We start from the raw sequence: 25,755 nt of genomic DNA on the forward strand, positions 1-25,755 counted from the left end.
AGGGGAGGCCTTAGAGGGTATGTCTACACTACACTACATTGTAATTCCAGGTCTATGGGACCTGGGCTTGCAGACTCACTATTTCCAAGCCCGGGCTTGAGCACCCACACTACCCTGTAAACCTGTGTTTACCCCTGAGTCTGATGTGCTAACACATCCACACGGCACTATGCAGCCCTTCTAACTCGAGCCTGTAGCTTGAGCGGCATCCACACAGCAAAACAACAGGGCTGGTACACCTAAATCACAACAAGCCTGGGGCCCTGACCCACCCCCGCGGCAGCCAGGGCCTGAGTGCTGGCTGACCCGAGTCAGACTGAGGTGTGCCCCAACGGAAGGCGGCTTGGGCTCAGCCCTGGGCAGAGGGGCGCAGTGTGGACAGACCCAGGAGGGAGGAGAGGAGTTGGGCGGGTGAGGAGAGGGCCGGGAGCAATGGGCTGCGGGAGGGAAGCGACTGGCGGCCGGGAAGCCCCGCGGGCGGTGCGGCAGGGCGGTGTACTGGGAGGACCGGGCGGCGGCCTCTCCCCAGCCCCGAGGCCGGAGCCGTCCTCGCTTCCCCCGCCGCCCCGCGCGGGTCTCCGGCTCCTCCCCGCCAGGCGGGGCCGGGGAGCGCAGGGAGATGATGTCAGCTCCGAGCCGGGCCGGGAGCGATGGTGCCGGGGCAGTGAGGGAGGAAGCCGGTCGCCGAGCAGTCAGGGGACCGAGCAGGGGGACGCGGCAGGCGGGCGAGCCCGCAGCGAGACGGAGCCGGCCCCGGTCTCCGCGGTGGCCCTGGCGGGCGGCGGGGACTCGACCCCGGGCGGCGGCGGCGGCGGCGGCGGCATGTCGGGCCAGAGCGCGGTGAGCGACCCCCAGCACGCCGCCCGCCTGCTGCGGGCCCTCAGCTCCTTCCGCGAGGAGAGCCGCTTCTGCGACGCGCACCTGGTGCTGGAGGGCGAGGAGATCCCCGTGCAGAAGAACATCCTGGCGGCCGCCAGCCCCTACATCAGGTGAGGGGGCTCCCGGGGCGGGCCGGGGTGCGGGGCGCGTTGACAAGGCCGGGAGCGGGGTCCCGGGGCGCGGGGCCCTGGCGTGTTGGGGAGGGAAAGGGGCAGCGCCGAGGCGGCTGCAGAACATGGGCGCTCACGCCCTGACTCCGCGTCAAGACCCTCAGCTCCCTAGAGGCACCTGCCCACGGCCCCCATCGGCGGAGGCCGGTGAGCCCGTTGCCCTGCGGGAAGGGCGGCAGGCACCAGGGGCCGTGCAAAGCTCAGGTTCTTCTCCCCGGAAAGTAAGTTCAGCCCAGTGCGCCAGCCTTGCCGTGCCTGGGCACTTGCTGTGAGTGTGATGGCTCTGCCAGTTCCCCGCCCAGCCCATCTAGTCCTAGGAAGCCGCCAGTACATGGATACAGGAAGCCTGGGTTTTGTTTTGTTTACCAACATTATTTATTTAAGTGCCTATCAACTTGTTTCCATTACAAGCTGGCAAACAGGATCTCAGCTGGGGAGAGAAATGTTTATTTTTGAAAATTAAGGGGAGAAACATCATGCGTTTAGCTTTTTCCCAAGAGGAAATAATTAGACGGTAGGGTTTTTGTGTGTGTGTGTACTTGTGGTCATATAACTTAAAACAAAAAAGCTTTTGTTTTTAAGGAGGAAATCTAATTGCCCTTGGTATTTTGGAGACAAGTTGTAAACAGCTGAGATGGAAGTTTCACAATCTGCTGTATAGATATGCTGTCAGTGACATCTAAGGCTTTTAATACTTTCCCGAGTGTGTACTTCTACCCTTCCAAAGAAAGAGCTGCTACAGTCTAGCGATCAAAACACACAAAAATATGCTTTATAAAAGAAAAGTTTAACTTTACCAATTCTGCAATTCAAGCTGATTAAAATTATGTAACTGAGTGTTTGTAGAATGATCTGAAATGCCTGTGGAGGAAAAATGATATTCTCTTGCATTAACTTATGCCTTTATTATGAGGTTATTTGTTTGTTAAACAGAAAATGTCCCAAACTATTACACTCTGAATACATTTCCCAGACCTGAAAAAGAGCTCTGTGTAAGCTGTAGATCTTGTCTCATATCAACAGAAATTGGTCCAATAAAAGATAGTACCTCATCCACTTTGTCTCTTCCAAACTACTTAGGCAATATTAAGGGCATGATTTAAACCAACAAGCCAGGAAAACAGAAGTTAATACTGAGTGGTAGGGAGATTATGAAACTAGAGGACACTGTTTCAGTATGGTTTGTTGTTCTCAATAGTATGTACTTTGTATAGTGCTCTCAGAGCAATGCACATATGTTGAGTAATTTCATCTTTATAAATGATGGGTTTATTGTCTGTCAGATGCCCTAAACAAAGTCAGCACTCTAGGATTGGTTATTTGCTTTTTGTAAATTCATGTGACAGTTTGGCTCTTCCAGAGTTTGTAAACTAGTCATTATCCTGCTTCACTCTTGATTTAAAGATTTTTTTTTTAAAAGCTTGATTCAGTATTAAATGTATTGCCTGTGTCACAGATGATGTCAGATGTTTTATTTCTGGCAATATGTAAGCTTCCAGCAGACACTTATTGGATCTGAAATACACCTATTTTAACTTTAAAACTTAAACACAGTATAAATGGGCTGCTTCTTTCTTTGTACAAAATTTTGCAGTTCTCTTATCCTAACAATATAATGGAATGTTCTTTGGATCTCACCAGATATACCATAGCCTAGTCTGCACTGGGAAAACTGGCTGTTGTTGGCAATGGGTGTCAGCAACAGGTACAACCAAAACTGTGGTGAACACAGTTTAACTGCAGTGTAGGACAGGACAGACAATAGTCAACACAATCCTGGTTTCTGAATTGGTGCTGAACAGTTTGTTCTCGAATGTGCTCACAATTAAACCATAATTACACTGGGTTCAGGTGCAGCCATTGCTAGCAATGGGAAACTTTCCTAGTGTAGTCAAAGCTTAAGAATCCAATGATGTGACAATTTTGCCTTTGATGGCAGGATATTTACAGTACATGGCAGTGTGTGACTGAGAGTACATGAACTAAAAATGATTATTTTTTAAACATTTTAAAGGATTGTTCCACTGTTAGCAGGTGGCAAATGTTTAATTCTCTCCTTGTACCTGAAGAGGCAGTATATGGCCGAGTATTATTAAAGTAAATCCCAAATGATGGCAGGCCTCTTTTAATATTTGGGTACTTGCTCAGATCCACTCCAGTTGTATTTGCCTATAAAAGATGCTATGAACATCTGCATAGATTGGGCTAGATGTAGATGACATGTGCAGTTGAGTACTTTCTGGGAAGTACATGCGTGATGGTTGCTTGAACGTAATCAATCAGGCAATACTACTTGGTTCTAGGCTTCAGTTTAATTTAGTCCAAGTTTACAAACTGTTTGAAGTCGTTACACATAAATGAACCCACACTCACTGAAGATGAGCATCTTGGAACAATGCTGTGCATCACATATTGTACATGTCAGAACTTTACTAAATGCCTAAGGGAGACTACGTGCATCAGCCCTCGGAATTAAGGGCATGTCTTTGCTGCCCCACAGTTCGGACTATAGAGATGTGAATAGCAATGTGCACCAATGTGCTGCATGTTAACATAGTCCTATTCAAACAGGGCTATGTTAATGTGAACTAGGAACCTTTTGATGTGTGCCTGCTGCATCCACATGGGGGAGTTACAGTGCAGCACTTTGGTGCTGACTGCTATTTACACCCCTGTAGACCAAACTGTGGGGCAGTGTAGACATGCCTTAAAATACATTGTTTTATTTGGGTTAAGGAAAAATGCATTCTAGAAATTGACAGGTTTCAGAGTAGCAGCCGTGTGAGTCTGTATCCGCAAAAAGAACAGGAGTACTTGTGGCACCTTAGAGACTAACAAATTTATTAGAGCATAAGCTTTCGTGGGCTACAGCCCACTTCTTCGGATGCATATAGAATGGAACATAGTAAGGAGATATATATATACACACACATACAGAGAGCATGAACAGGTGGGAGTTGTCTTACCAACTCTGAGAGGCCAATTAAGTAAGTGGAAAAAAAACTTTTGAAGTGATAATCAAGATAGCCCAGTACAGACAGTTTGATAAGAAGTGTGAGAATACTTACAAGGGGAGATAGATTCAATGTTTGTAATGGCTCAGCCATTCCCAGTCCTTATTCAATCCTAAATTGATTGTATCTAGTTTGCATATCAATTCCAGCTCAGCAGTCTCTCGTTGGAATCTGTTTTTGAAGTTTTTCTGTTGTAAGATAGCCACCCGCAGGTCTGTCATTGAATGACCAGATGTGGTTAAAGTGTTCTCCCACTGGTTTTTGAGTATTATGATTCCTGATGTCAGAGTTGTGTCCATTAATTCTTTTGCGTAGAGACTGTCCGGTACATTGACAGTCTCTACGCAAAGGCTAATCATAGAAATGAGTTTGAAATCAGTGTGAGTAATGTGGGTAGGATTTGGCCCAATATTTTAAATGCCTTGTTGCCAACTGAATATTTCTTAGAATTACTCATTTTTGTTAGTATTTTAGATAGTTCCCAGTTGGATTTGAAGTTAATGCCTTACTGAGGTTATTAGGCTGCCAAGAGGGGTTTAGAGAGATCATATTCTTGCAGGGCTGGTTTAACTAGGGTAACAGTGTATCTATTTACATTAAGTAGGCTACTTTTGCAATTGAAAAGCCCATACTTCTTTTTAACTAAAAGATTAGAGTTATTGATTGATACCTTAAGATCAATTTGAGATGCTCTCTATGGAAGAAAAAATTTAATATTCTGCATTTTGAGAGCACATGAACTGCACCCATGGATATGTGCTAGAAGAGTTAAGGTTACTCAAGCACAAATCCCACCTTCACAAGGAACTTGCTAATTAAAAGTAACTTTCATTGACATATCTTAACACTCCAATATCCTGTTTCTCTCAGCTTCCTGTTCTCTTCAGTGAATTCCCTTGGGCTTCCAACATATAACCAACCATAATACAGTTACCAGGTTCCTCCAAACCAAACTCTGAGACACCACTGTAATTTTGCCCCTACCCCCCCCCATCCACTTTTTACCCATGCTGCTCATCTCCCTATTTCCACCCTTCTCCCTGCCTCCTATACTCTTCTCCTTTTCTTATCCCAGCTGTCTAGCCTGACTCCCTGACTTCTCAGGGTCTTTAGTTGAGCAAAACTGGTAAGGCAGGGAACTGGCATTGGAGAACAGAAGTGTCCAGCAGAACTTGACAGTTCAGTAGTTTTTCCTTTCAGATGAAATAGGTCATGGCAACTAAGGGAATTACCTCTTTGAATCTAAAGGTAAAATTTAGGAAGTAGCCTGTGACTGAGATGTTATGGGACTGTGTGTATGTGTGAAATGTAGAATGTTTAAAAGCAAGGCAAAAAACAGCTTAAAAATAATGTGAGGTCATCTTTATGCATCATAAAAGGAGTGGTAAAGTTAAAGCGATTTTATTACTTTACTCTGTAGGTCATCTTTAACTTTTATCTAGGTGCTGTGAACATTAGTCCCATTTATTGTTGTGCAAACCATATTAATTTTTAAATGGTACTGCATTTCTGAGATCTACTTGTTGTTTGCTAAATTTGGTGTCACTGCAAGATATTCTGGAGCTTGAAGTCATCCAACTTAAGCCTAGACTAAGGATTCTAAATGAGGCCTTGTTTGTCTGTCTTGAGAACTCAGTACCAGACACCATCTCCTAGGTCTCAACAATATGGGTTCACTTCACTTCCATGTATAGGTCCCAGTTTAAGGTTTAGAATTAATGAAACTATTCTAGAACCTTACCTTAGCCAGGAAGAAGTGGGTGGGTGGTTACTCTTGGGAAATCAGATTTGTACTTATCCAGTATGTGAGGTGGTACTTTAAATGTAACCAAATTGGGAGGAAGTAGAGATAATCATTAGAGCACAGGAGTCAGACAGGAGTTTTTGTTTCTATTTCTTGCTGTGTCACATGCACTGAAACCTTGGGCAAGTCATTGGTGGTCAGATTTTCCAAAGCTGTGTACTATCTGCCCAAATCAGCATGTAAATACTTAGGTTAGGGTGTGTGAGAGAGAGAGAGGCTCGGCTCACGCCCAGCCACCCCCTCAGAAAATCCCATGCATGTGTATATATGCTGATGCACTGACATGGCTACAGAGAGAGGTGCATGGCCTGTTTTTAGATTTGCATGGGGATTGCTTAGACTGATAGTTGTGACTCAGGCACATGTATGTCAGGAGACACAGATGAGTTGGTTTCCCACTGGTCCTCTGACAGACGGGTTACTCATTGCAGTTAAAAATGGCAGCTGCTGAAGGAAAGGAAAGAAGGGTCTGGCAAATACAAAGCAATTCTGAAACTGCACAGGCTTACCATACAGAAGGTCTACATATGTTAGTTCCTATCTGCCTTTGCTTCCCTGTGGACACCCATATTGCATTAGCTGGGATGCAAGTAAAAGAAATCTGCTTAATCCATAAATGTTTGTTGGCTGAAGTGGCAGTAAGGTCTTCACTGCTGAGCTGTCCTGGTGGCCTGTCATGACTCTTTCGTCAAATCACGTTTGTAATACTATGAGGGCAGTGAGATCCAGGGAGGCTGGGTGAGTGCTTCCAAAGGCACTTTATACATGCACATATTTATCTGGTGCCACATCACTAGGCTTGAGCAGAGGAGAATTACAGCATACCATTTTGCACCCTCTAGAAGTGGTCCTTTTGATATCTTGACTTGTCGAAAGGGACTCTGTTACACAACCCAGGGAAAGTGAATAGACCTAGGTCTATACTGCTGGTTAGGGATGTGATGGCTTCTTATAACATTTTTATACTGGCAAAAGCTCTAGTGTAATAATAATACCTACCCCTTTCATAGAGTTTTTCGTCATTAGTTCTCAAAGTGCTGTACCAAATGAATCAGTATCATTATCTCCATTTTACATATGGGGGAAACTGAAGCACAAGGAGGTGAAGTGACTTGCCCAAGGTCACCCAGTAGGCCAGTGGCAGAGCCAGAAATAGACTCCAGGTCTCCTGAGTCCCAATCAATACTCTAACCCAGGGTGTCAAACTCAATTTACCTTAGGGCCAGTGCCAGTCCTCAAATCCTCCCAGTGGACCAATGTCACTCATGCCGCCCAGAACCTGCCCCCCAAAAAACTCCACCCCCCACCTGCCTAAGGCTCTGGGACGGAGTTTGGGTGGGGGAGGAGGTCTGGGGTAGGGGATTGGGGTGCAGGCTCTGGGAGGGAGTTTGGGTGCAGAAGGGGTGAGAGGTTGGGCTCTGGGAGGGAGTTTGAGTGGAGGAGGGGGTCTAGGGTGCAGGCTCTGGGAGGGAGTTCGGGGGCGGGAGGGGGTGTGTGGGACCGGGTATAGGCTCAGGGAGCGAGTTTGGGGGCAGGAGGGGATGTGGGGACCGGGTGCAGTCTCTGGGAGGGAGTTTGGGGGCGGGAGGGGGTGAAGGGGAAGGGGGTGCAGGCTCTGGGAGGGGGTCAGGGGTGCGGCGCTTACCTGGGGCTCCAAGGCAGGGCGGGCCGGGGGGCTTCCGCGTGCTTCTGCCCCCATGCACTGCCCCCGCAGCGTCCCATTGGCCGCAGGGGCGCTCGGGCCGGGGGCAGCGCTTGGAGGCACAACCCTGCCCCGCCCCTGGGCCGCAGGGAGAGGCCGGCAGCCACTGGAGCGAGCAGGCAGACGCCGCTCAGCTCCACTGCGCTGCCGGGGCCCCTGAGGGGGGAGCGCTCAGGGGCAGCAGGTGGGGCCAAGGGAGAGACCCGGCCCCAAAACTGCTGGAGCCCTGCGGGCCACATTGGGGAGGCTCGCGGGCTGCAGATGGCCCGCGGGCTGGGAGTTTGAGACTCCTGCTCTAACCACTAGGATCCCCTGCCTCCCGTCAGGGAACTGGTATAAGCTATACCAGCAAGAGCATTCTTTTACTGGAATAAGCTGCATCTGTACTAAGATTCTTGGCTGGTAGTTTTACCATAATTTTCAATGTGCATACCTAAATCTTTGAAAATTGTAACTGTCTTACATGTGCAGAACAACAAGGGCCTGCAAAGGCCTACAAACAGTGCTGTGTGCTTGCATGAGACTCATTGAAAACGTAACCCTTACCCCCTCTGGGCCTCATTTTCTCCATCTGTATAATTGCAATAATAATGCTTTTCTATTTCACAATACTGTTGGGGCTGTTTAAATTAATATTTGCACTTATATTGTATCTTTCCTCATAGGATCTTAAAGCACTTTACAAAGTTATTTCTGTCCTTGAGTGGTGTGAACGCTTTTGCCTTTTTTTAAAAAAGTGACATTCAGTAGGTAACATGCAAAGATTAGCTGTCCTAACCTGTGTAATAGCGTATTAAAGAGAACACTATTTGCACTGGGCTAGACAGTTGGATACATCTTCACTGCAGTTAACTCAGGCTGTTACTTGGGTGCTGCCCCTTGGCCCCCACTTGTCCACACACACAACCCTCTCATCTGAGTTTAGTGATGCTTTAAATTCTGGGTTAGCTGGTCTGACTGGGGATGTAGGTTAGTGCTCAGGTGCCACTTTCACTCAGGTTAGTAACTGGCCCACTTTGCACTGAGGACAAAGAATAAATCACTCAAGTGCTGATAGTCCTCCAGTGCCTTCCCACAATTGCTCCCATGTACCCAGAAGGACAGACAAGTTCTTCCACAATTCATTGGGGAAATTATACAGCAGCTCAGCTTACTGCATGCAGCACATGGGATGTGACCCAGAAACCTAGCAACACACATGTGATTGCAGCACTGAGGATGCAGTAACTTGATTTGGGATGTGCCTTATGGCTGCTAACAACTGATCTAGGCTGACCTGGGTGCCAAGCACCTGAATTGACTGCAGTGAAGACATAGCCTAGGAGACTTAAAATGATCCTCTCTTAGGATCAAATAGTTCATTTATTTTATGGTAGACCTTGCTGTGTTTATGCCTGTGCGGATTATTGTTAACGAAGAAAATTTTTCTGAGGTCATATTTATAGATAAAATAAGCTTTATTATACAGTCAGTGCTTTGAAGGGTTAAGTATTGTATTTGAAATTAAATTTAGACTTTCAGCTATATGGATGTGTTTGAAAACGAAGGACAAAAACTGTTGCTGTGCTTAGCTGCAGCAGACGTATGCACATGGTGCTATTACTAAGTAATCTCCTAATTTAGTAATGTATCTATTACCACATCTTACTTTTTCTCTAGTAATCTAATTTGGTTTGTCTCCAGTACTATAATCTGGTATATGTAAAAATAAGCACACAGTATTTTTCAACGTATTTGAAATTAACTCTAACCCCATACTCATGGAAATAGCTTTCAGGCAAACAAATACTGTAGTTTATTTATATATTTTTGGTCATGTGCAAACTTCTCCATTCAAAACTTGAGACCAGCTCATCTCATGGAGGCTCTTAAATAAAACAAGCCTTGAAACTTACAAGATGTTTGCTGCCTGTGTTGTACTCCTTCCCTTCTCCTGTGTCAGTCTTGTCTATTTAGACTGTAAACTCTGAGGGGCAGGGACTGATTACTATTCTGTGTGTGCAGTGCCTAGTACAATGGGGCCCATAGGCACTACTGTAATACACATTATTAACAATAAACAACCTTAGGATGTTAACCTCTCTCTGTCAACATTTAACTGGACTGGATTTGAATTGGAGACCAACTGTGAAAGGCTTTGTGTCACATTATTAATCCCATGTTTCCTTCTATCCTAAGTACTATTGATTTACAGCGTTTTGATTTGTTGTTGTGGAGTCTGTGAGAAGACAGATGACTAAAATGTCTTACTCACTGTATACATTTAGTTCTAAGCATTGCTTAACACTGGACTTAATAATCAAGTGCTCTTCAAAATCAGTCCTAGAATTTATGTAAGATTTTAATTAGGAAAATAATATAGCAGCCACAGCATTATTTGTCTTACAGCATTTATTGGCTAATAGAAGTGTTGTCTTTTTTCCTTATGAGTGCTGGAATCTTCTCTCTGCTTTTATTTGTTTACATTTCCATTTGTTCAGTTTCTCTCTGCAATTACAAAAAGTTTCTATAGATGTTTCATAAACATTTCTATTTGAAAACAGTCTCCTTAACTCAGGGGTTCTCAAACCAGGGATAGGGACCCCTCAGGGGGTCATGAGTTATTACATGGGGGGTCACGAGCGGTCAGTCTTCACCCCAAACCCTGCTTTGCCTCCAGCATTTATAATGGTGTTAAATATATAAAAACATGTTTTTAATTTATAAGGGGGGGGGTCGCACTCAGAGGCCTGCTATGTGAAAGGGGTCACCAGTACAAAAGTTTGAGAACCACCACTTTAACTGAATGAGACTGTGACATTAACAATGAAGTAATTTAATGCAAAATGCTGCTGTAGTTAAAGTTGCGGAAGCACTCTTGATACAAGGCCTTGTTTTTTCTGACATGTACTGATAAAACTAACTTTAGGGATTGAAATTTCCTGTGCTTACTCTCAGTCCAAAGTTGAACTCCCACCCTTCCTTTCAGCTCAGCTACTTTTTAATTATATACTGTGACAAAGTTCCTCCTCTATCTTGGTGGGTCCTGCGCTTATTGGTGGATTTTCTTGCCTCAGAGATTCACCATGTGGGTTGGGGAACAGCCCAGAGTCCTTCCCCTCTGGAAGGAGCCACAGTCCAGGTCAATTGGGAGGTTTGGGGGGAACCCGGGCCCGCCCTCTACTCCGGGTTCCAGCCCAGGGCCCTGTGGACTGCAGCTGTCTATAGTTTCTCCTGTAACAGCTGCATGACAGCTACAACTCCCTGGGCTACTTCCCCATGGCCTCCTCCAAACACCTTCCATATTCTCACCACAGGACCTTCCTCCTGGTGTCTGATAACGCTTGTGCTCCTCAGTCTTCCAGCAGCACACCCTCTCACTCTCAGCTCCTTGCACCTCTTGCTCCCAGCTCCTCTCACACTCACACTACAAACTGAAGTGAGCTCCTTTTAAAACCCAGGTGCCCTGATTAGCCTGCCTTAATTGATTCTAGCAGCTTCTTCTTAATTGGCTCCAGGTGTCCTAATTAGCCTGCCTGCCTTAACTGGTTCTAGCAGGTTCCTGATTACTCTAGTGCAGCCCCTTCTCTGGTCACTCAGGGAACAGAAAACTACTCATCCAGTGACCAGTATATTTGCCCTCTACCAGACTCCTATACCCCACTGGTCTGGGTCTGTCACAATATCCACAAACCATGATGTACAATGGTAACACATGCTTCAATGTGCAGGGATTGAAGCCATTCTGTAGTCCAGGGGTGGGAAGCTAGTTTTCACCTTAGCTTCAATCTTCTTTACCAATCTCCCTGAAATGGCACATACTGCATTTTAGGGTAGAATTTTTCTAGGAAGTTTGGAATAAATCACAAAAGTAGTTTTAAAAGTAATTTGGAGAAATCCTGGCCCCACTGAAGTCAGTGAAAAAATTCCTATTGACTTAAATGGAGTTAAATTTTCAAGCGTGGTGTTTAAGAAGTATCTGAGTTGTTGACTTTCTGAAAACCTTTCAAACTTTCGTTTGGTTTACCATATCCTAAAAAATAGCTTGGCCTAGAAACTCAATGTGTCTGGTCTTCCTGAGAAGTGCTTTTTAAGAGCGTGTTTATTTGGATGGGAGCATGGTGGAGCATAATGATGTATATAAAATGAGGTTGTAATGGAGTATACAGTGCTCATGCTAAGGTTGATAAGGAAGATGTTAATTAGGGGCTTGTTAAAGCAGGACTGTACAAAGAAGGCCTTATTGGCAGAAATTTAGGTGCCTAAAGGCCTTTAAGTGCCTAGGCTATTGGACATCAGCTAAGCAGGGTTTTAAGAATCTAAATTTTAGACTTAAGTGCCTAAATCCCTTTGTGGCTCTAACTCATTTTGATTTTACACAAAAAGTTGTAATTCTAAAGAGACAGAGGTCGCTACAATATGAGTGTCTACTAATCCGTCATCTTTCATACTAAACACAATCAATTCCAAAAATATATATTTACTGCTCAAGTCCTTAAGAATGTAGAGCCATGGAACTGGTAAAGGTCTGTGCAATACCCTAGATCAGGGGTCGGCAACGTTTGGCACGCGGCTCGCCAGGGTAAGCACCCTGACGGGCTGGGCCAGTTTATTTACCTGCTGACGCGGCAGGTTCGGCCGATCGCAGCCCCCACTCGCCGCGGTTCGCCGTCCCGGGCCAATGGGGGCGGCGAGAAGCAGCGCAGGGGAGGGATGTGCTGGCCACAGCTTCCCGCCGCCCCCATTGGCCTGGGACGGCGAACCGCGCCCAGTGGGGGCCGCGATCGGCCGAACCTGCTGCGTCAGCAGGCAAATAAACTGGCCTGGCTCGCTAGGGTGCTTACCCTGGCGAGCCGCTTGCCAAACGTTGCTGACTCCTGCCCTAGATGCAGAGTTGGTTGAATTGATAAACTTGATTTTGTTTTCAGTGGCCTGTTCTACACATACAAAGAGACTATTTTCTTTATTTGGACAAGATAATTCAAATTTGAGAAACCAATTGAGAGTCAAATAGAACTCTCTTCTAGCTCCCTTCTCAGTTCAGACCAATTGTTTCCTCCACTGTACGTTCTCCTTGATCTCAAACTCTCTTTCTACCACACTTCTATTTATGTAAATCAGCCTGTCACTACCCAGGAATTGTCATCCTGGATCAGATCACTGGTTTATAGTGTCTGATATCCTTTCTTCGGAAGTACCAGATGCGGTAGAGGAAAATGCAAGAAATTCTGTAGTGTACAGTTATGGAATAATAAGAGGGAAATCTGTTCCTAATCCCAAATAGTTATTGATAGGTTTAAATCCTGAGGCATGTGGGTTTGTACCTTTTACAATTTTATCCTATCTAGTGTGACTGTAGCTATCTTTGCAAATATATACCCCTTTTTTGAATCCTTCTAAGTCGTGGCCTCAGTGGGTCTGTCTATACAACAAAGAAAAACCCGGTGCCAGCTGACTCTGACTGACTGTGGGGCTGTTTCATTGCTGTGTGGACTTCCGGGCTTGGGCTGGAGCCCAAGTCAGCTGGCACGGGTTTTTCTTTGCTTCGCAGACATACCCAATATCTCGTGCCAGTGAGTTTGCACTGTGCAATGCTGGCTGTATCATTGCCTTTGCTGAAATCCTCATCTGAGCTCCTTTTCTCCTTGATTGTCTCATCTTCCTTCCTCATAGCCTCCCAAGATCTCAGTGGTCCAGCTGGCTGCCTTCTCACATCTACAAAGGAGTGACATGATCATGCTGCCATCTTCACACTGTTTTACTGTTGTTGTATTTTTAATAATTGATTTTCATTTACACTGCTTCATCCTACAATTACTATAAAGGTTGGCTAAACTTTGCTGCTTTCTTCTTTCAGGTGCCATGGTGATGGGAATGTATAAAGACCTGAAAAAATAGTTCTCTCTGGTAACTCATTAAGGCTAATGGTTTTCCAATTATGATGATCTCATCAAGTCACAAGTTCTAAATTATTAGCAGGGACCTGCCACCTCATATTTTTAATATTTTTTTTTATAATGTGTAGATTTAGCAACCCTAATCTGTAGTTGGTCTTGTTCCTTTCTAGTAGCTGTTGGTAATATGTTTGAGAGCAGAGTTAACAAATTGGCAGACAATTTGTATTTCTAAGCAAGGCAAAGGCCCAGCTCTTGGTTAAGAGCCAAACTCCAGGAATGGCATCCTTTGAACGGAAGTGGAGATGACAAAGTAGGCAAGTCATAGTTTCAAAATGATGCCTAATGCATATGGAAATGTTTTAGTAAGAGTCTGCAGCTATTTTCAATTTCAAGTTGTTATGAAGTGGAAGTTAGGAAACATGAGTTATATAACAACCAAATTTAGGTGGCACCTGCAGCAGAATGGTGGCTTGAAGCTTTATAATTGAGATGCTAAGTTAAAGTTAACCAGAGAGAGATAATGACAACTAGTATTTTTTATACTAGTTAAGCTGTTACCTGTTGAATAAAATTGTATGGGTTTTTGTATTTTTTTTTTAATTACTTTAGAATAGTTCAGTTCACTTTCCAAATGTGTTGTCACAAAAAGATTAAGGATTTTTAAAATGTGCTTCTTATATAAGAGGATGTGCCTTAAGCCTTGTCTATGCTGCAGAATATACCTGTAGTTGAATTGGTTCTGATCACAGTTTAAGACAAGCTGTGATCAACACTTTCAGATACACCTGTTGTCACTAATGAGCATGTTTGTGTTTTTTTGTAGGGTGGACAAGGTTTTCTAGTTGGGATTAGTTATGATTCTCCCATCAGCAACCTGTGCAGCTAAATGAGTACAAACCGCAAACGTAGACCAGGAAAATTGCAATTTGTACCAGTTGAGATTATCTAACTTTAGAACCAAGATGAACTCAACTGTTGCAAATTGTAGCTTCTTTGTCTATGCTTGGGTTTTGCATTGGAATAGCTACAGTAGTTTTTGCCCACTGATAAGGGTGGATAAAAAAGAAGTGATTTTCTTGGGGGGAAAATCAAAATTAAATTTTTTATTTACATTGGATATTTTTTTCATTTTATTTAAATTATAATTTTTCTTTTTAAAAAATGTTTTTAAAATCTGAATTACAAAATATGTTAAGGCTTTGATTTATTGTGTCTTAAAACATTTAAATAAATATGCTGAATCCCCATAAACCTTTATCAAAAACTTTAGTTAAAGGCTACTTCTCTAGTCTATAAAGAAAAATCAGGGGAAAACATCTAACTTTTGAGATCAAGCTTTATAAATATGTCACAATAGGTCATGTACTGTATTAAGGGCTTGATCCTGTGGGGGATCTAGAGGCTGTCCTACTGGGCGTAAGAGACCGTAAAACCCATCACAGGCATTGGGAGCCAGCCTCAGACTCCAAGATACTACACCATCGGGATCATCCATTGAGCTCGCCCCAGTCATCTCATGTGCCTATTTTATAGTCTCTCTCTCCCTAAGCTTTGGTTAGCTCAGTTCTCAAGTTATGAATATTTATGATTCCACCCATCATTCACCATTTTCTAACATACTAAAAATGTACAGCTAATAAGAATTTGAAAATAGTAAGATATATAATGGCTTAAATAAATGTATATAGTTATAACATACCCTCCGAGGTAGCAAAAAAGATGTACTAAGTCTAATATAAAGGCTCTGTTTAGTTGTAAATCAACATGTTTTAGTAGTTATATCAACCAATGAGAATGCATCTTTTTTTAGAAAATAACTGAAGAACAAATGGAAAGTTAACTAAAATGATTATTTAAATCAAGGCTTTCCACATGGGGATTTAAATAAATCCACCTTGCCACTGATGGCTAAAACCCAACTATAGACACGGCCTCAGGATTGACTGGAGATTCTACTCCACACTGGCTGTAAATCCTAACTCCATTGACTGCAGCAGAATAATATCAGATTTATAGTGGGGCAAATGAAATCATGATCCAGCACAATGCCTTTAAAACACAGTAAAATGAAGCAAAAAATTCCAGTGACATATACAAGTGGGGCCCTAACTTGGAAATGCTGATGGTGCTAGAAAAACATGCTGAGTGCTATGTTTTAACTGTCTCTGTGGCTGCTGTTTGACGGAATTGTCTTGTTCCTCCTATAATATGCAAAAACGTAATTATCTAATTTTTAGCCAAACTTATTTTTTCTATACTCTGAAAAGCTTTAAACTAAATGCAATCCTTTTTTTCTCCTCCTCCTTACAAAACAAAACCAAAACAATTCTCCTTCCCTCTCCCCCCTTTTTTTTATTTTTTACACTGAGCTGTTGTCTGGATCATTTTGCCTTGGGATCTGACATTGCTCATTCTTTTCAGAGTACCTAAAAACCAAGTACGTAGGCAAAATATTTGGAAAGCTGGCACACTCTACAGGGTGTGGTGAAGACAGATATCTTTCATGTGTGCTGCCAAAGGGCCGGGGTGTGACCTGAAAAATAAATCCTACTTGTTTCATTGTAACATGTATTTTGGAGGAGGGGGTGGGTGGCATTAAACTGCTTCATCATGTTGCTATGTCTGATCTATTTTATAATGTGATCTAAAAAATTTTGCATGTGCAAAATTCAAGCTTGATGAGAGGAAAGTGTTACAGCTATAAATCCAGACACATTATCAAATGTCTAGCTTTTTTAATGGTAAAATGAAACAAGACTTAATTAGTGTTAATGTGGGGAGGTGGTGCTCTGATGGCTCATAAACCCATATGTGGGACCTGAATTGGGAGGAGACCAAGGGCACATCTTCACTACCCACCGGATCGGCGGGTAGCAATCGATCTATTGGGGATCGACTTATCACGTCTAGTGAAGACGCGATAAAATCGATCCCCGATGGCTCTGCCGTCGACTCCGGAAATCCACCGCGGCAAGAGGCGGAAGCGGAGTCGACGGCGGCGCGGCAACGGTCGACTCGCCGCCGTCCTCACAGCCAGGTAAGTTGACCTAAAATACGCAACTTCAGCTATGCTATTCACGTAGCTGAAGTTGCGTATCTTAGGTCGTCCCCCCCCCCCCCCCCCCCCCCCGTAGTGTAGACCTAGCCCAAGTTAGCCTTAATTGTGTCTTGGCGTGAGTAGGTTTGTACCTAAATCTGCAGAGGAGGTTTCAATGCTTATTATTGATGGGGAGGCTGGAGTATTGCCTTGACATGTTCAAATCACTCTAACTAGTATTGAGTAGAGCTCACTTTCTAATTTGGGATTGAGTCACTACCACAAACATGTTTTAGCCTTAGACCAGGTCTACACTAGAAACTTGTCAGGATAGCAGTGTTGGTAAGGGATATTACTTTTTTTGACACTTCTGAACTGCCCAAAGTCCAAATGTAGATTCAGTTATACACCTCTACCTCTATATAATGCGACCCGATATAACACGAATTCGGATATAACGCAGTAAAGCAGTGCTCCGGGGGGGCAGGGCTGCGCACTCCGGCGGATCAAAGCAAGTTCAATATAACGCAGTTTCACCTATAACGCGGTAAGATTTTTTGGTTCCCGAGGACAGCGTTATATCGAGGTAGAGGTGTACCAACAAAAATGTGCTTTTGCTTGTATAGTTTATTTTGTTCAGGGAACTGATATAAGCTATACCAGCAAAAAAATCTCTTTTGTTGATCTAAGATGTGTCTATGCTAGGAGGGTTTGCTGGTCTAGCTATTGTTTAGTTATGGCTTAGTCTTTCTGGTGCAAAGTGTTAATCCGGGAAGGAAGGTTCTTTTTTTTTAAGTGAGAAATTGTAGGTGTTTATTTTTTGTTTTTGTTTTTTTGCCATCCTACAACAGCTTTGTAGGCATTTTTATGAAGCTGGGTGGTTTTCAATGTGAGATAAAGTAGTTGAGAATTTGTTACTGTTCAGTTTCAAAGACGAAAGATTCATTTCTTATTGTAACCTATCAAAGGTAAAATAACTGGCCATGAAGACTGAGCCCCAGACTTCCTTATTGTAGCCAATTGAGGTACACAAGAATAGGGCAGTACTCTTCAAAAAGGCTGAAATTGCATCTCTTTTTTGAGAGTGCGGAGGCTTTGCAGACATAATATATATGTCTTCCACTTAGGCATTGTTTTTTTGTCATTGAGGAACATGCCAGCATTCTAAACGTTAAAACTGTATTATAACTGGTGTTACTACTATAGAAATATATACTGTTATCTTGTTATTGTTCATTCACAATAAGTAAGCTATGCATTTTATTCATATATGTGTATATATATATATATATATATATAGATAGATAGATATTATTATTATTATTATTTTTTTCCTTTCACAAATATGTCTGACTTGGTTGGATATTAGGGACACAAGGTGGTTGATGTAATATCTTTTATTGGACCAACTTCTGTTGGTGAGCGAGACAAAGCTTTCGAGCCACACAGCACTCTTCTTTAGGTGTGGGAAAAGTATTCCCAGTGTCACAGCACAATGGAAGGTGGATATGTCATTAAGTAAAATGTTTATTTCTACATGTGCCTAGAAGGCTCAAACTTACATTGACCAAGAGTAAGGTCACTTTGAGTTTTACTGGTTTCAAATGGTATGAATCTGCTGAAGTCATTTTATGCCCTTGGATGTGAATGTGTGGTTCTGGTCAACTTCAGACTTTGTCCTTAAGCATGGGCCTTTTCTTTTCATCTGAAGTATTCCTATATGTATGTGAATTATATATATTTAGTAAACAGCTGTCATTCTGTTTTTCATATTGTCTTACACAATGGATTTTAAGCTGACTAATAAAGATTGCATTTCCTTGAATGATGTAGAAGAGCAGAGTCTGGATTTGCACATCTGATATCACACCCTTTTTTTGCTCACTTTTTCAGATACCCTACATGCTCTGTGGCTTCCTAACAGGAAGATGGGATTTCATCATTTTATTTATTTATGGGTATCTCTATATAATTGCACACACAACATTTTGTATTTATTATTACTGAATGAATAGGAAGCAACTTCATGGTATTATACTGATATTAGAAATTAAACACTGTATTCAAATTTTAAGTGAAAGTAGGGAAAACAAATTCTCAAAATACCCTAATAAAATATGAGGTCAACCTGTTGCAAATTAAATGGTTTAAGAAAATAGTTTTAAAAAAATCCTCTTAACCTTTCTCCCTTATTTTTCTTCTACTCTTCCTCTTATAGAAATCTCTCTCTCCACTCCAGTCAGCAGGGCTCTTCTCCCCAGGATAACAGCAATATACTTTTGCATACATTGTTTTCAAAGGTGAATTTGGAGCAAGAGGCTGTACTTATTCCCAGGACATACAATGTAATAACAAATATGGCAGCTATTCTGGTGGGGGAAAAAACTTGATGGCCTGGAAGGGGAGGGCAAAGTTGAGAAGTGGACAAACAAAAACTCCACTTCACCCCGACTTCCCTACCCTAATTCCCTTTTTACTGGTTGATACAATGTTTTCTTTGCTGTTTTGATATGTTGGGGTGGGGTGGGGGGGGGGGGGGGGGGGGGGGGGAAGGGGGTTGCCTTGCATGTAAATCTTAGTGTTCTATTTCCTTAAGCTGAAATAAGAAAAGCTGAAGCAGCCTTCTCTGTTGATGCCAAACAGCTCCAAAATTCGGAGTATTGTATAGGAGCCAATCAGAGAAAAGACCTTTGCCTATTCCCAAATTAGAGAATGAAACAACCAAACTGCAATTATGTAAATCTCTGCATGCTGGGTTGCTGCTAATAACTGTGAGCCTCCCCAGTCACCAAGGGTACGTCTATACTTAGCCGCTGGTTCGGCGGCAAGCAGTCAATCTTCTGGGATCGATTTATCGCGTCTTGTCTAGACGCGATAAATCGATCCTGGAAGTGCTTGCCGACGCCGGTAATCCTGCTCCGCGAGAGGAGTAGGCGGAGTCGACGGGGGAGCGTGCCTGTCGCGTGTGGACCCGCGGTAAGTACCTTTAAGTTCGAACTAAGATACGCAACTTCAGCTACGTGAATAACGTAGCTGAAGTCAAAGTATCTTAGTTCGAACTGGGGGCTTAGTGTGGACCAGCCCTTAGATATGTGTGACTATGCAGCAGGTATGCAACTCGGAATAAATCAGTGTCCTGGGAATTGTAATTAAGTATCTGCTATTCTACCATCTGTGTATACTTACTGGCTGAAACATCTCTATTTAAATAATTTCAAAATCTTACTTTTAAAATTAAATTATAGAAATTCACAGTTCTGCACAGCCCAACCTCCATACCTATACCTACTTTTTTTCCCACACACTGAAAACAAATAGAAATTTCAAGACCACTTTATCTCTCTATCACATAGCTTACTTTTAATCTTAATGTATTAACATTTTTGTGCTCACTGATGAAGTGAACCTGTCTAATGGATAGATAATGTGGTCTTATTGTTTCCAGTTGTCCTCAGGATAGAATATGGGGGTAGAGTTAAGATTGAAAGGGGTATTTTCAGTGTGCATTTTCATGGTTCTGAATATACACCTTTACCCCGATATAATGCGACCCGATACAACACGAATTCGAATATAACGCGGTAAAGCAGCGCTCCGGGGGGGTGGGGCTGCGCACTCCGACGGATCAAAGCAAGTTCGATATAATACGGTTTCACCGATAACGCGGTAAGATTTATTTTGGCTCCCGAGGACAGTGTTATATCGGAATAGAGGTGTATATATATTTCTGGGTTTCTTATATTTGTACTTTTTCTCAAAAACATAATCCCCCATACCCTAAAAGTACAATGTTCTCAAGATTTTTTTTTTTTTTTTCTGTTCTTGTTTTTTGGATTTGGGCTGAAGTAAGTGATTTCAGGTTAACCATTATTATGGCCTGAAATAGGACACTGTTTAAGACAGTTGTACATTTGGTTAGATCTGATACCTCTAAACAGCACTCTCTCATTAATAGGAGGGTTTCTGTGTGAAGTCCATACAATGAAGTGATCTAACTAGGGTGTGTTATGATGCTAAGATCATGATTAAGGCTGCGAGTCTGTCACGGAAGTCACAGATTCCACGTGATGTCTGCAGCGGCTGGTGCGGCTGGTCTGGGGGCCGCCTGAGCAGCTTGGGCAGCCCCTGGGCCAGCCACACTGGCCACTGCTGGGGCAGTCTCGGGCCACTGTGCCCCTCCCCCCCCAGCAGCAGCAGGAGTTTGGGTGTGGGAGATGACTCAGGGCTGAGGCAGGGGGTTGGGGTGCGGGAGGAAGTGAAGGCTCTGGGCGGTGCTTACCTCAGTGGGGGGCTTCCAGGAAGCGTCCAGCATGTCCCTGCAGCCCCTAGGTGGAGGCACATCCAGGCAGCTCCACGCGCTGCCTCCAGCTGCAGGCTCTGCCCCCACAGCAACTACTGCCGTCCCCCTCTTTTCCCCACCCCCCAGCACCAATGGAGGCCTCGGGCCGTACCCCTCCCCCCCAAGCATCTGCAGTGCCCCTGGCCATGCCCCTGCCCCCCCCCCGAGCACCCAAGTTTTAGTCAGGGGTATATAGTGCAAGTCATGGACAGGTCACAGGCCGTGAATTTTTGTTTACAGCCTGTGACCTGTCCATTACTTTTATTAAAAATCCCCGTGACTAAAATGTAGCCATAATCATGATTCCCGATTAATAGGACTAGCCTCTTAAATTATACTAACCTAATTTCCCCAATGTAGCTGGCATAAGGTCTGTTTATTATGTACATTACATCTAGATTCAGATCCCCACACCCTGTTGGAATGCTCAGGCATCTGTGTAGGTATTTTTGTGATATCCTTTCTTCTAACAATATCCTGTACCTTGCTTTGAGAGCTTCTGCGAGGAAGTACCACCCGTGATGTTTTGGTAACCACATACTGCAGACTCATTAGTTATTGTTTTTCCCACCAGAACAAAATTGAACTATAATCCTCCAAAGGATGATGGATCTACGTATAAGATTGAACTTGAAGGGATATCTGTTGAAATCATGAGAGAGATACTGGATTACATCTTCAGTGGGCAGGTATGGTGCTTAACAGAATTATTGCATCTTTCACTGTCTAATTCGGCAGCACCAGTTAGAGATAAATCCCTGCTTTTTGTCTTATCCTGTCATCCAAAAAAGGCAGCACTAGTGAACTTTGTGCTTTAAGTCTTTGCTATGAAATGACTTCCATACGCCAGAATGCAAGCTACTGGTATGAACCAAAAATAGATTGTAAGCACAGACGTGCTTCTCTTGCTCTGCTTAATGTCATGTATCCCAAGAAACAAACTTTAAACAATGAATGTTAAACTTAAAAAAAAAAAAACCCCAAAGAAAAACCTTACTAGTTTCTTCACTGAGTTGGTTTTAAAGCATGTGTGATTTGGTACTTGTGAAAGGTGTCTGGATTGGCAACCTGGGAGACTGAAGACCTTCACAGAACATTTTCTATCTGGGCAGTCCAAGCTTCCCACCTCATTGCTTCGCCGGTCCATCAACTCCAGCCATTTAAGGCTGACAAAGTTTTTTTTTTTTTCTCTCCACACCCGTTCCGTCCTCCCTAGTCCCTACTAAGACTCCCAGCAAAACACACATTAAAATCCGCCTTTGGTTTGTCCATCAGGAACCAGACTGACATTGCCGAATTAATTTCAAACAGGTCTCCAAACAGGCATCAGGTGGCATTGGCTCTTGGTTAGCTGAAACCATGTTTAAGAAAATAGTTTAATCATCAAGGCCACAATAAAGAAGAAAAAAGTGCAGTTGGGGCTATAATGTCTCTTTTCTGCGTGTGCTGATTTGTCTTATCAGCAAAATATAGTTCATTTTCCTGGATGAGTTTAACAATTTCATGGTTCCTTCAGACAAAACACCCCTTCAGATGCTCTCTACCCAGCTTGCACCCTCCCTCTCCCCAGTTAAGTTGCCCACCAGCAGTGGCTTTATCCTTCTGCATGGTAGTTTGGAATCATCTTCTACACCTATGTTATATTCCATTATTCAGCCACTAAGGGCAAGTCTGCACTGAAGCGCTACATTGGCGCAGCTGCAGCGCATCTGGTGAAGACATGCTATGCCGACGGGAGAGCACTCTTCCATTGGCATAATTACTGCACCTCCGTAAGGTATGGACAGCGCTTAGGTGGATGTAAGTTACGTCGCTTAGAGGGCTGTCTTTTTCACACCCTGAGCGACGTAAGTTACATCAATGAAAGTGATCCTGTAGACCAGCCCTAAGAATCAGTTATAAAGTTATATCAGTTTGTGAATTGTAGTTGTAACTTTTTACAATAAACTCTTGCAGATCAGGCTAAATGAAGACACTATCCAAGATGTTCTGCAGGCAGCTGATCTCCTGCTTCTTACAGATCTTAAAACTCTCTGCTGTGAGTTTTTAGAAGGTTGTATAGCTGCTGAGAACTGTATTGGTATTCGGGACTTTGCACTGCACTATTGTTTGCGTCACGTTTATTACCTTGCCTCGGAGTATCTGGAAACTCACTTCCGAGATGTCAGCAGCACAGAGGAGTTCCTGGAACTGAGTCCCCAAAAACTGAAAGAAGTGCTATCCCTGGAAAAGCTGAATGTTGGAAATGAAAGATATGTATTTGAAGCAGTAATTAGATGGATCTCCCATGATTCAGAATTAAGAAAGGTTAGAGTGCATTAAATTACGTAGTTTGTTTAGTAAATTGGGCTCACATTCTGTGCTTGCTTAAAATTACCTGATGGAAATACAGTGCAGATAAATTCTCTTTTTCCTGTATTCTTGCATTTCTAGGATTTAGATATTACACTGTACATAGAGATGGAAAATAGATTGGGGCTGTTGAGCTGAAGTGTTGCTTATACTGTAGCTGCATCCTTCCCTTGTTGCAGATAAAAACACTGAATGAAGTAATACAGTTGTTAGTCTTTGTGTGTTTTGATGTATGAGCTCATTGCTGGGTGAGGGGAAGTAACCATTGTTTGCCACTAGACATAGAGACTTAAACTGTGCTTTCTAAAATAGTTTTATTTAGAAATTAAGTTGTTTTATCCATAAAATATTTTCCAGTATTTTCTGTACATAAAATAAATACATCACATAAGAATTCCCTTGGAGCTATATTCTAAAGTATGGTGAACAAAATTCTGTTTTTTAAACTGTTTTGGAAATTTTGAATGTTTCTGGTTCTCTAGGTTCACCTGAAGGATGTCATGTCAGCAGTGTGGGTTTCAGGATTAGATTCAACTTATTTGCGTGAGCAAATGATGAGCGAACCACTGGTGCGGGAGATTGTCAAAGAATGTAACAACATTCCACTCACTCCACCACAGCAGGGGGAGGCAATGTTAGCTTCTTTCAAACCCAGAGGTTATTCCGAGTGTATAGTGACTGTTGGTGGTGAAGAAAGAGTGTAAGTATTCAGTATGTTACCGACAGAAATGACTTGTACTATTTAAGCAATTAGTGAGCAGATGGTAACTTTCATAAAAATTATATCATATTGCCTCTATATAAATCCATGGTACATGCAGATCTTGAATACTGCATGCAGATGTGGTCGCCACATCTCAAAAAAGATATATTGGAATTGGAAAAGGTTCAGAAAAGGGCAACAAAAATGATTAGGAGTATGGAACGGCTTCCATATGAAGAGAGATTAATAAGACTGGGACTTTTCAGCTTGGAAAAGAGATGACTAAGTGGGGATATGATAGAGGTCTATAAAATCATGACTGGTATGGAGAAAGTAAATAAGGAAGTGTTATTTACTCCTTTTCATAACTCACCAACTAGGGGTCACCAAAATGAAATTAATAGGCAGCAGATTTAAAACAAACAAAAGGAAGTATTATTCACACAATACCCAGTCAGTCGGTGGAACTCCTTGCCAGAGGATGTTGTGAAGGCCAAGACTATTAACAGGGTTCAAAAAAGAACTAGATAAGTTCATGGAGGATAGGTCCATCAATGGCTATTAGCCAGAATGGGCAGGGATGGTGTCCCTAGCCTCTGTTTGCCAGAAGCTGGGAATGAGCGACAGGGGATGGATCACTTGATGATTACCTGTTCTGTTCATTCCCTCTGGGGCACCTGGCATTGGCCACTGTCGGAAGACAGGATACCGGGCTAGATGGACCTTTGCTGTGACCCAGTATGGCCAGTCTTATTATTGATAAAGAAGTGAAGTTAATATTAACCCATTTAGTGTTGAATTAATTGGGCACATTTACAAAACTTGTTTTTAGCATGGTTAGATGTGCCTAGAACACCCTTATGTTTGATCCATTTTAGAATGTCAAATATCTTCAGTGAACGAGTTACTTAAACTTCTGAAAATCCATCTTTAACAAGTATTAAAATACAAATAAATATGTTTATCATAGCGCTTTACATGTTCGAGACACCATCCAAACAAAAACTACTCTAATCACATTTAATCATACATCCATTGATTGGCTGAGTGAGGTTTGTGAGAGTCCTTACAATAGCAGTGTAGTTCCATAGCAAACTTCTGATTAAAACATCCTCAGTGTTGATAGTTAGTGAGGTAGAAAGCCGAAGACACAACTTTTGTGGTACCATATGCTGGTGCCAGAAAAATTTTGTTCAGACTTGTAAACTGAGCAGGTTTGATGTGAAAGTCCTGATTAAGAATAAATATGGAACACCAAAAGCAACACTTATTTTACAGGGTTTTTTCCCAGATCAGTGTTACATTTTAATAAAATATCAAATCTCTGCTTTAGCATCAGGACCTACCTGCAGTGCCAAAGTAGATTCTCTGTTTGTTACATTGAGATTTAAGGTGACAGTGCCCATTCTCCTTTCCTTTTTTCAAGTATTTTGTGGGGTTGGGAGGAGGGAATTGTTCTTTGCTGACCCAGCTCAGACCTTTGCTCACTATTGATAAAAACTCAGTAGCACATCCTGTTCAGTTACATTTAAAACTCATTCTACTGGGAGAAGAAATACTAATGTTCTATGATAGTCTAATCTGCTTTTTATATAAAATTCCTCACTGGCTAGGGCCATAGCTAATTTCCTTGCATCACATATTCTCTCCACCTCCCTCCCTCTTGCCTGTACATTTACAAACTTAGATTGTACGCTCTTTTGTGCTGGGACCGTGTCTTTGTGGCATTTTCCAGATGCACATGTTTATGAATCTATACTTAAAATACTTGATTAATCAAGCAATTTTAGTGACCCTGTGTTGTAAGTATTCATATATATATATATATATATAGAGAGAGAGAGAGAGAGAGAGAGAGAGAGAGAGAGAGAGAGAGAGA

The 25,755-nt window shown here is 42.8% G+C and overlaps 1 protein-coding gene across 1 annotated transcript in view; it reads left to right on the forward strand.

The window, feature by feature from the left end:
- Positions 1-822: 822 nt before the first annotated feature.
- The window catches only part of LOC112106854 (gigaxonin), a 42,697-nt gene continuing 17,764 nt past the window's right edge, over positions 823-25,755 (forward strand). The window contains exons 1-4 of the mRNA XM_026663793.1: positions 823-989; positions 21,396-21,510; positions 22,778-23,128; positions 23,656-23,873. Of these exons, the coding sequence (XP_026519578.1) occupies positions 823-989; positions 21,396-21,510; positions 22,778-23,128; positions 23,656-23,873 (851 nt within the window). The remainder of the gene's footprint in view (positions 990-21,395; positions 21,511-22,777; positions 23,129-23,655; positions 23,874-25,755) is intronic.

Source organism: Terrapene carolina, unplaced genomic scaffold (genome assembly GCF_002925995.2).
Source record: "Terrapene carolina triunguis isolate 2854851 unplaced genomic scaffold, T_m_triunguis-2.0 Scaffold33911, whole genome shotgun sequence".
Taxonomy (NCBI): Eukaryota; Metazoa; Chordata; order Testudines; family Emydidae; genus Terrapene; species Terrapene triunguis.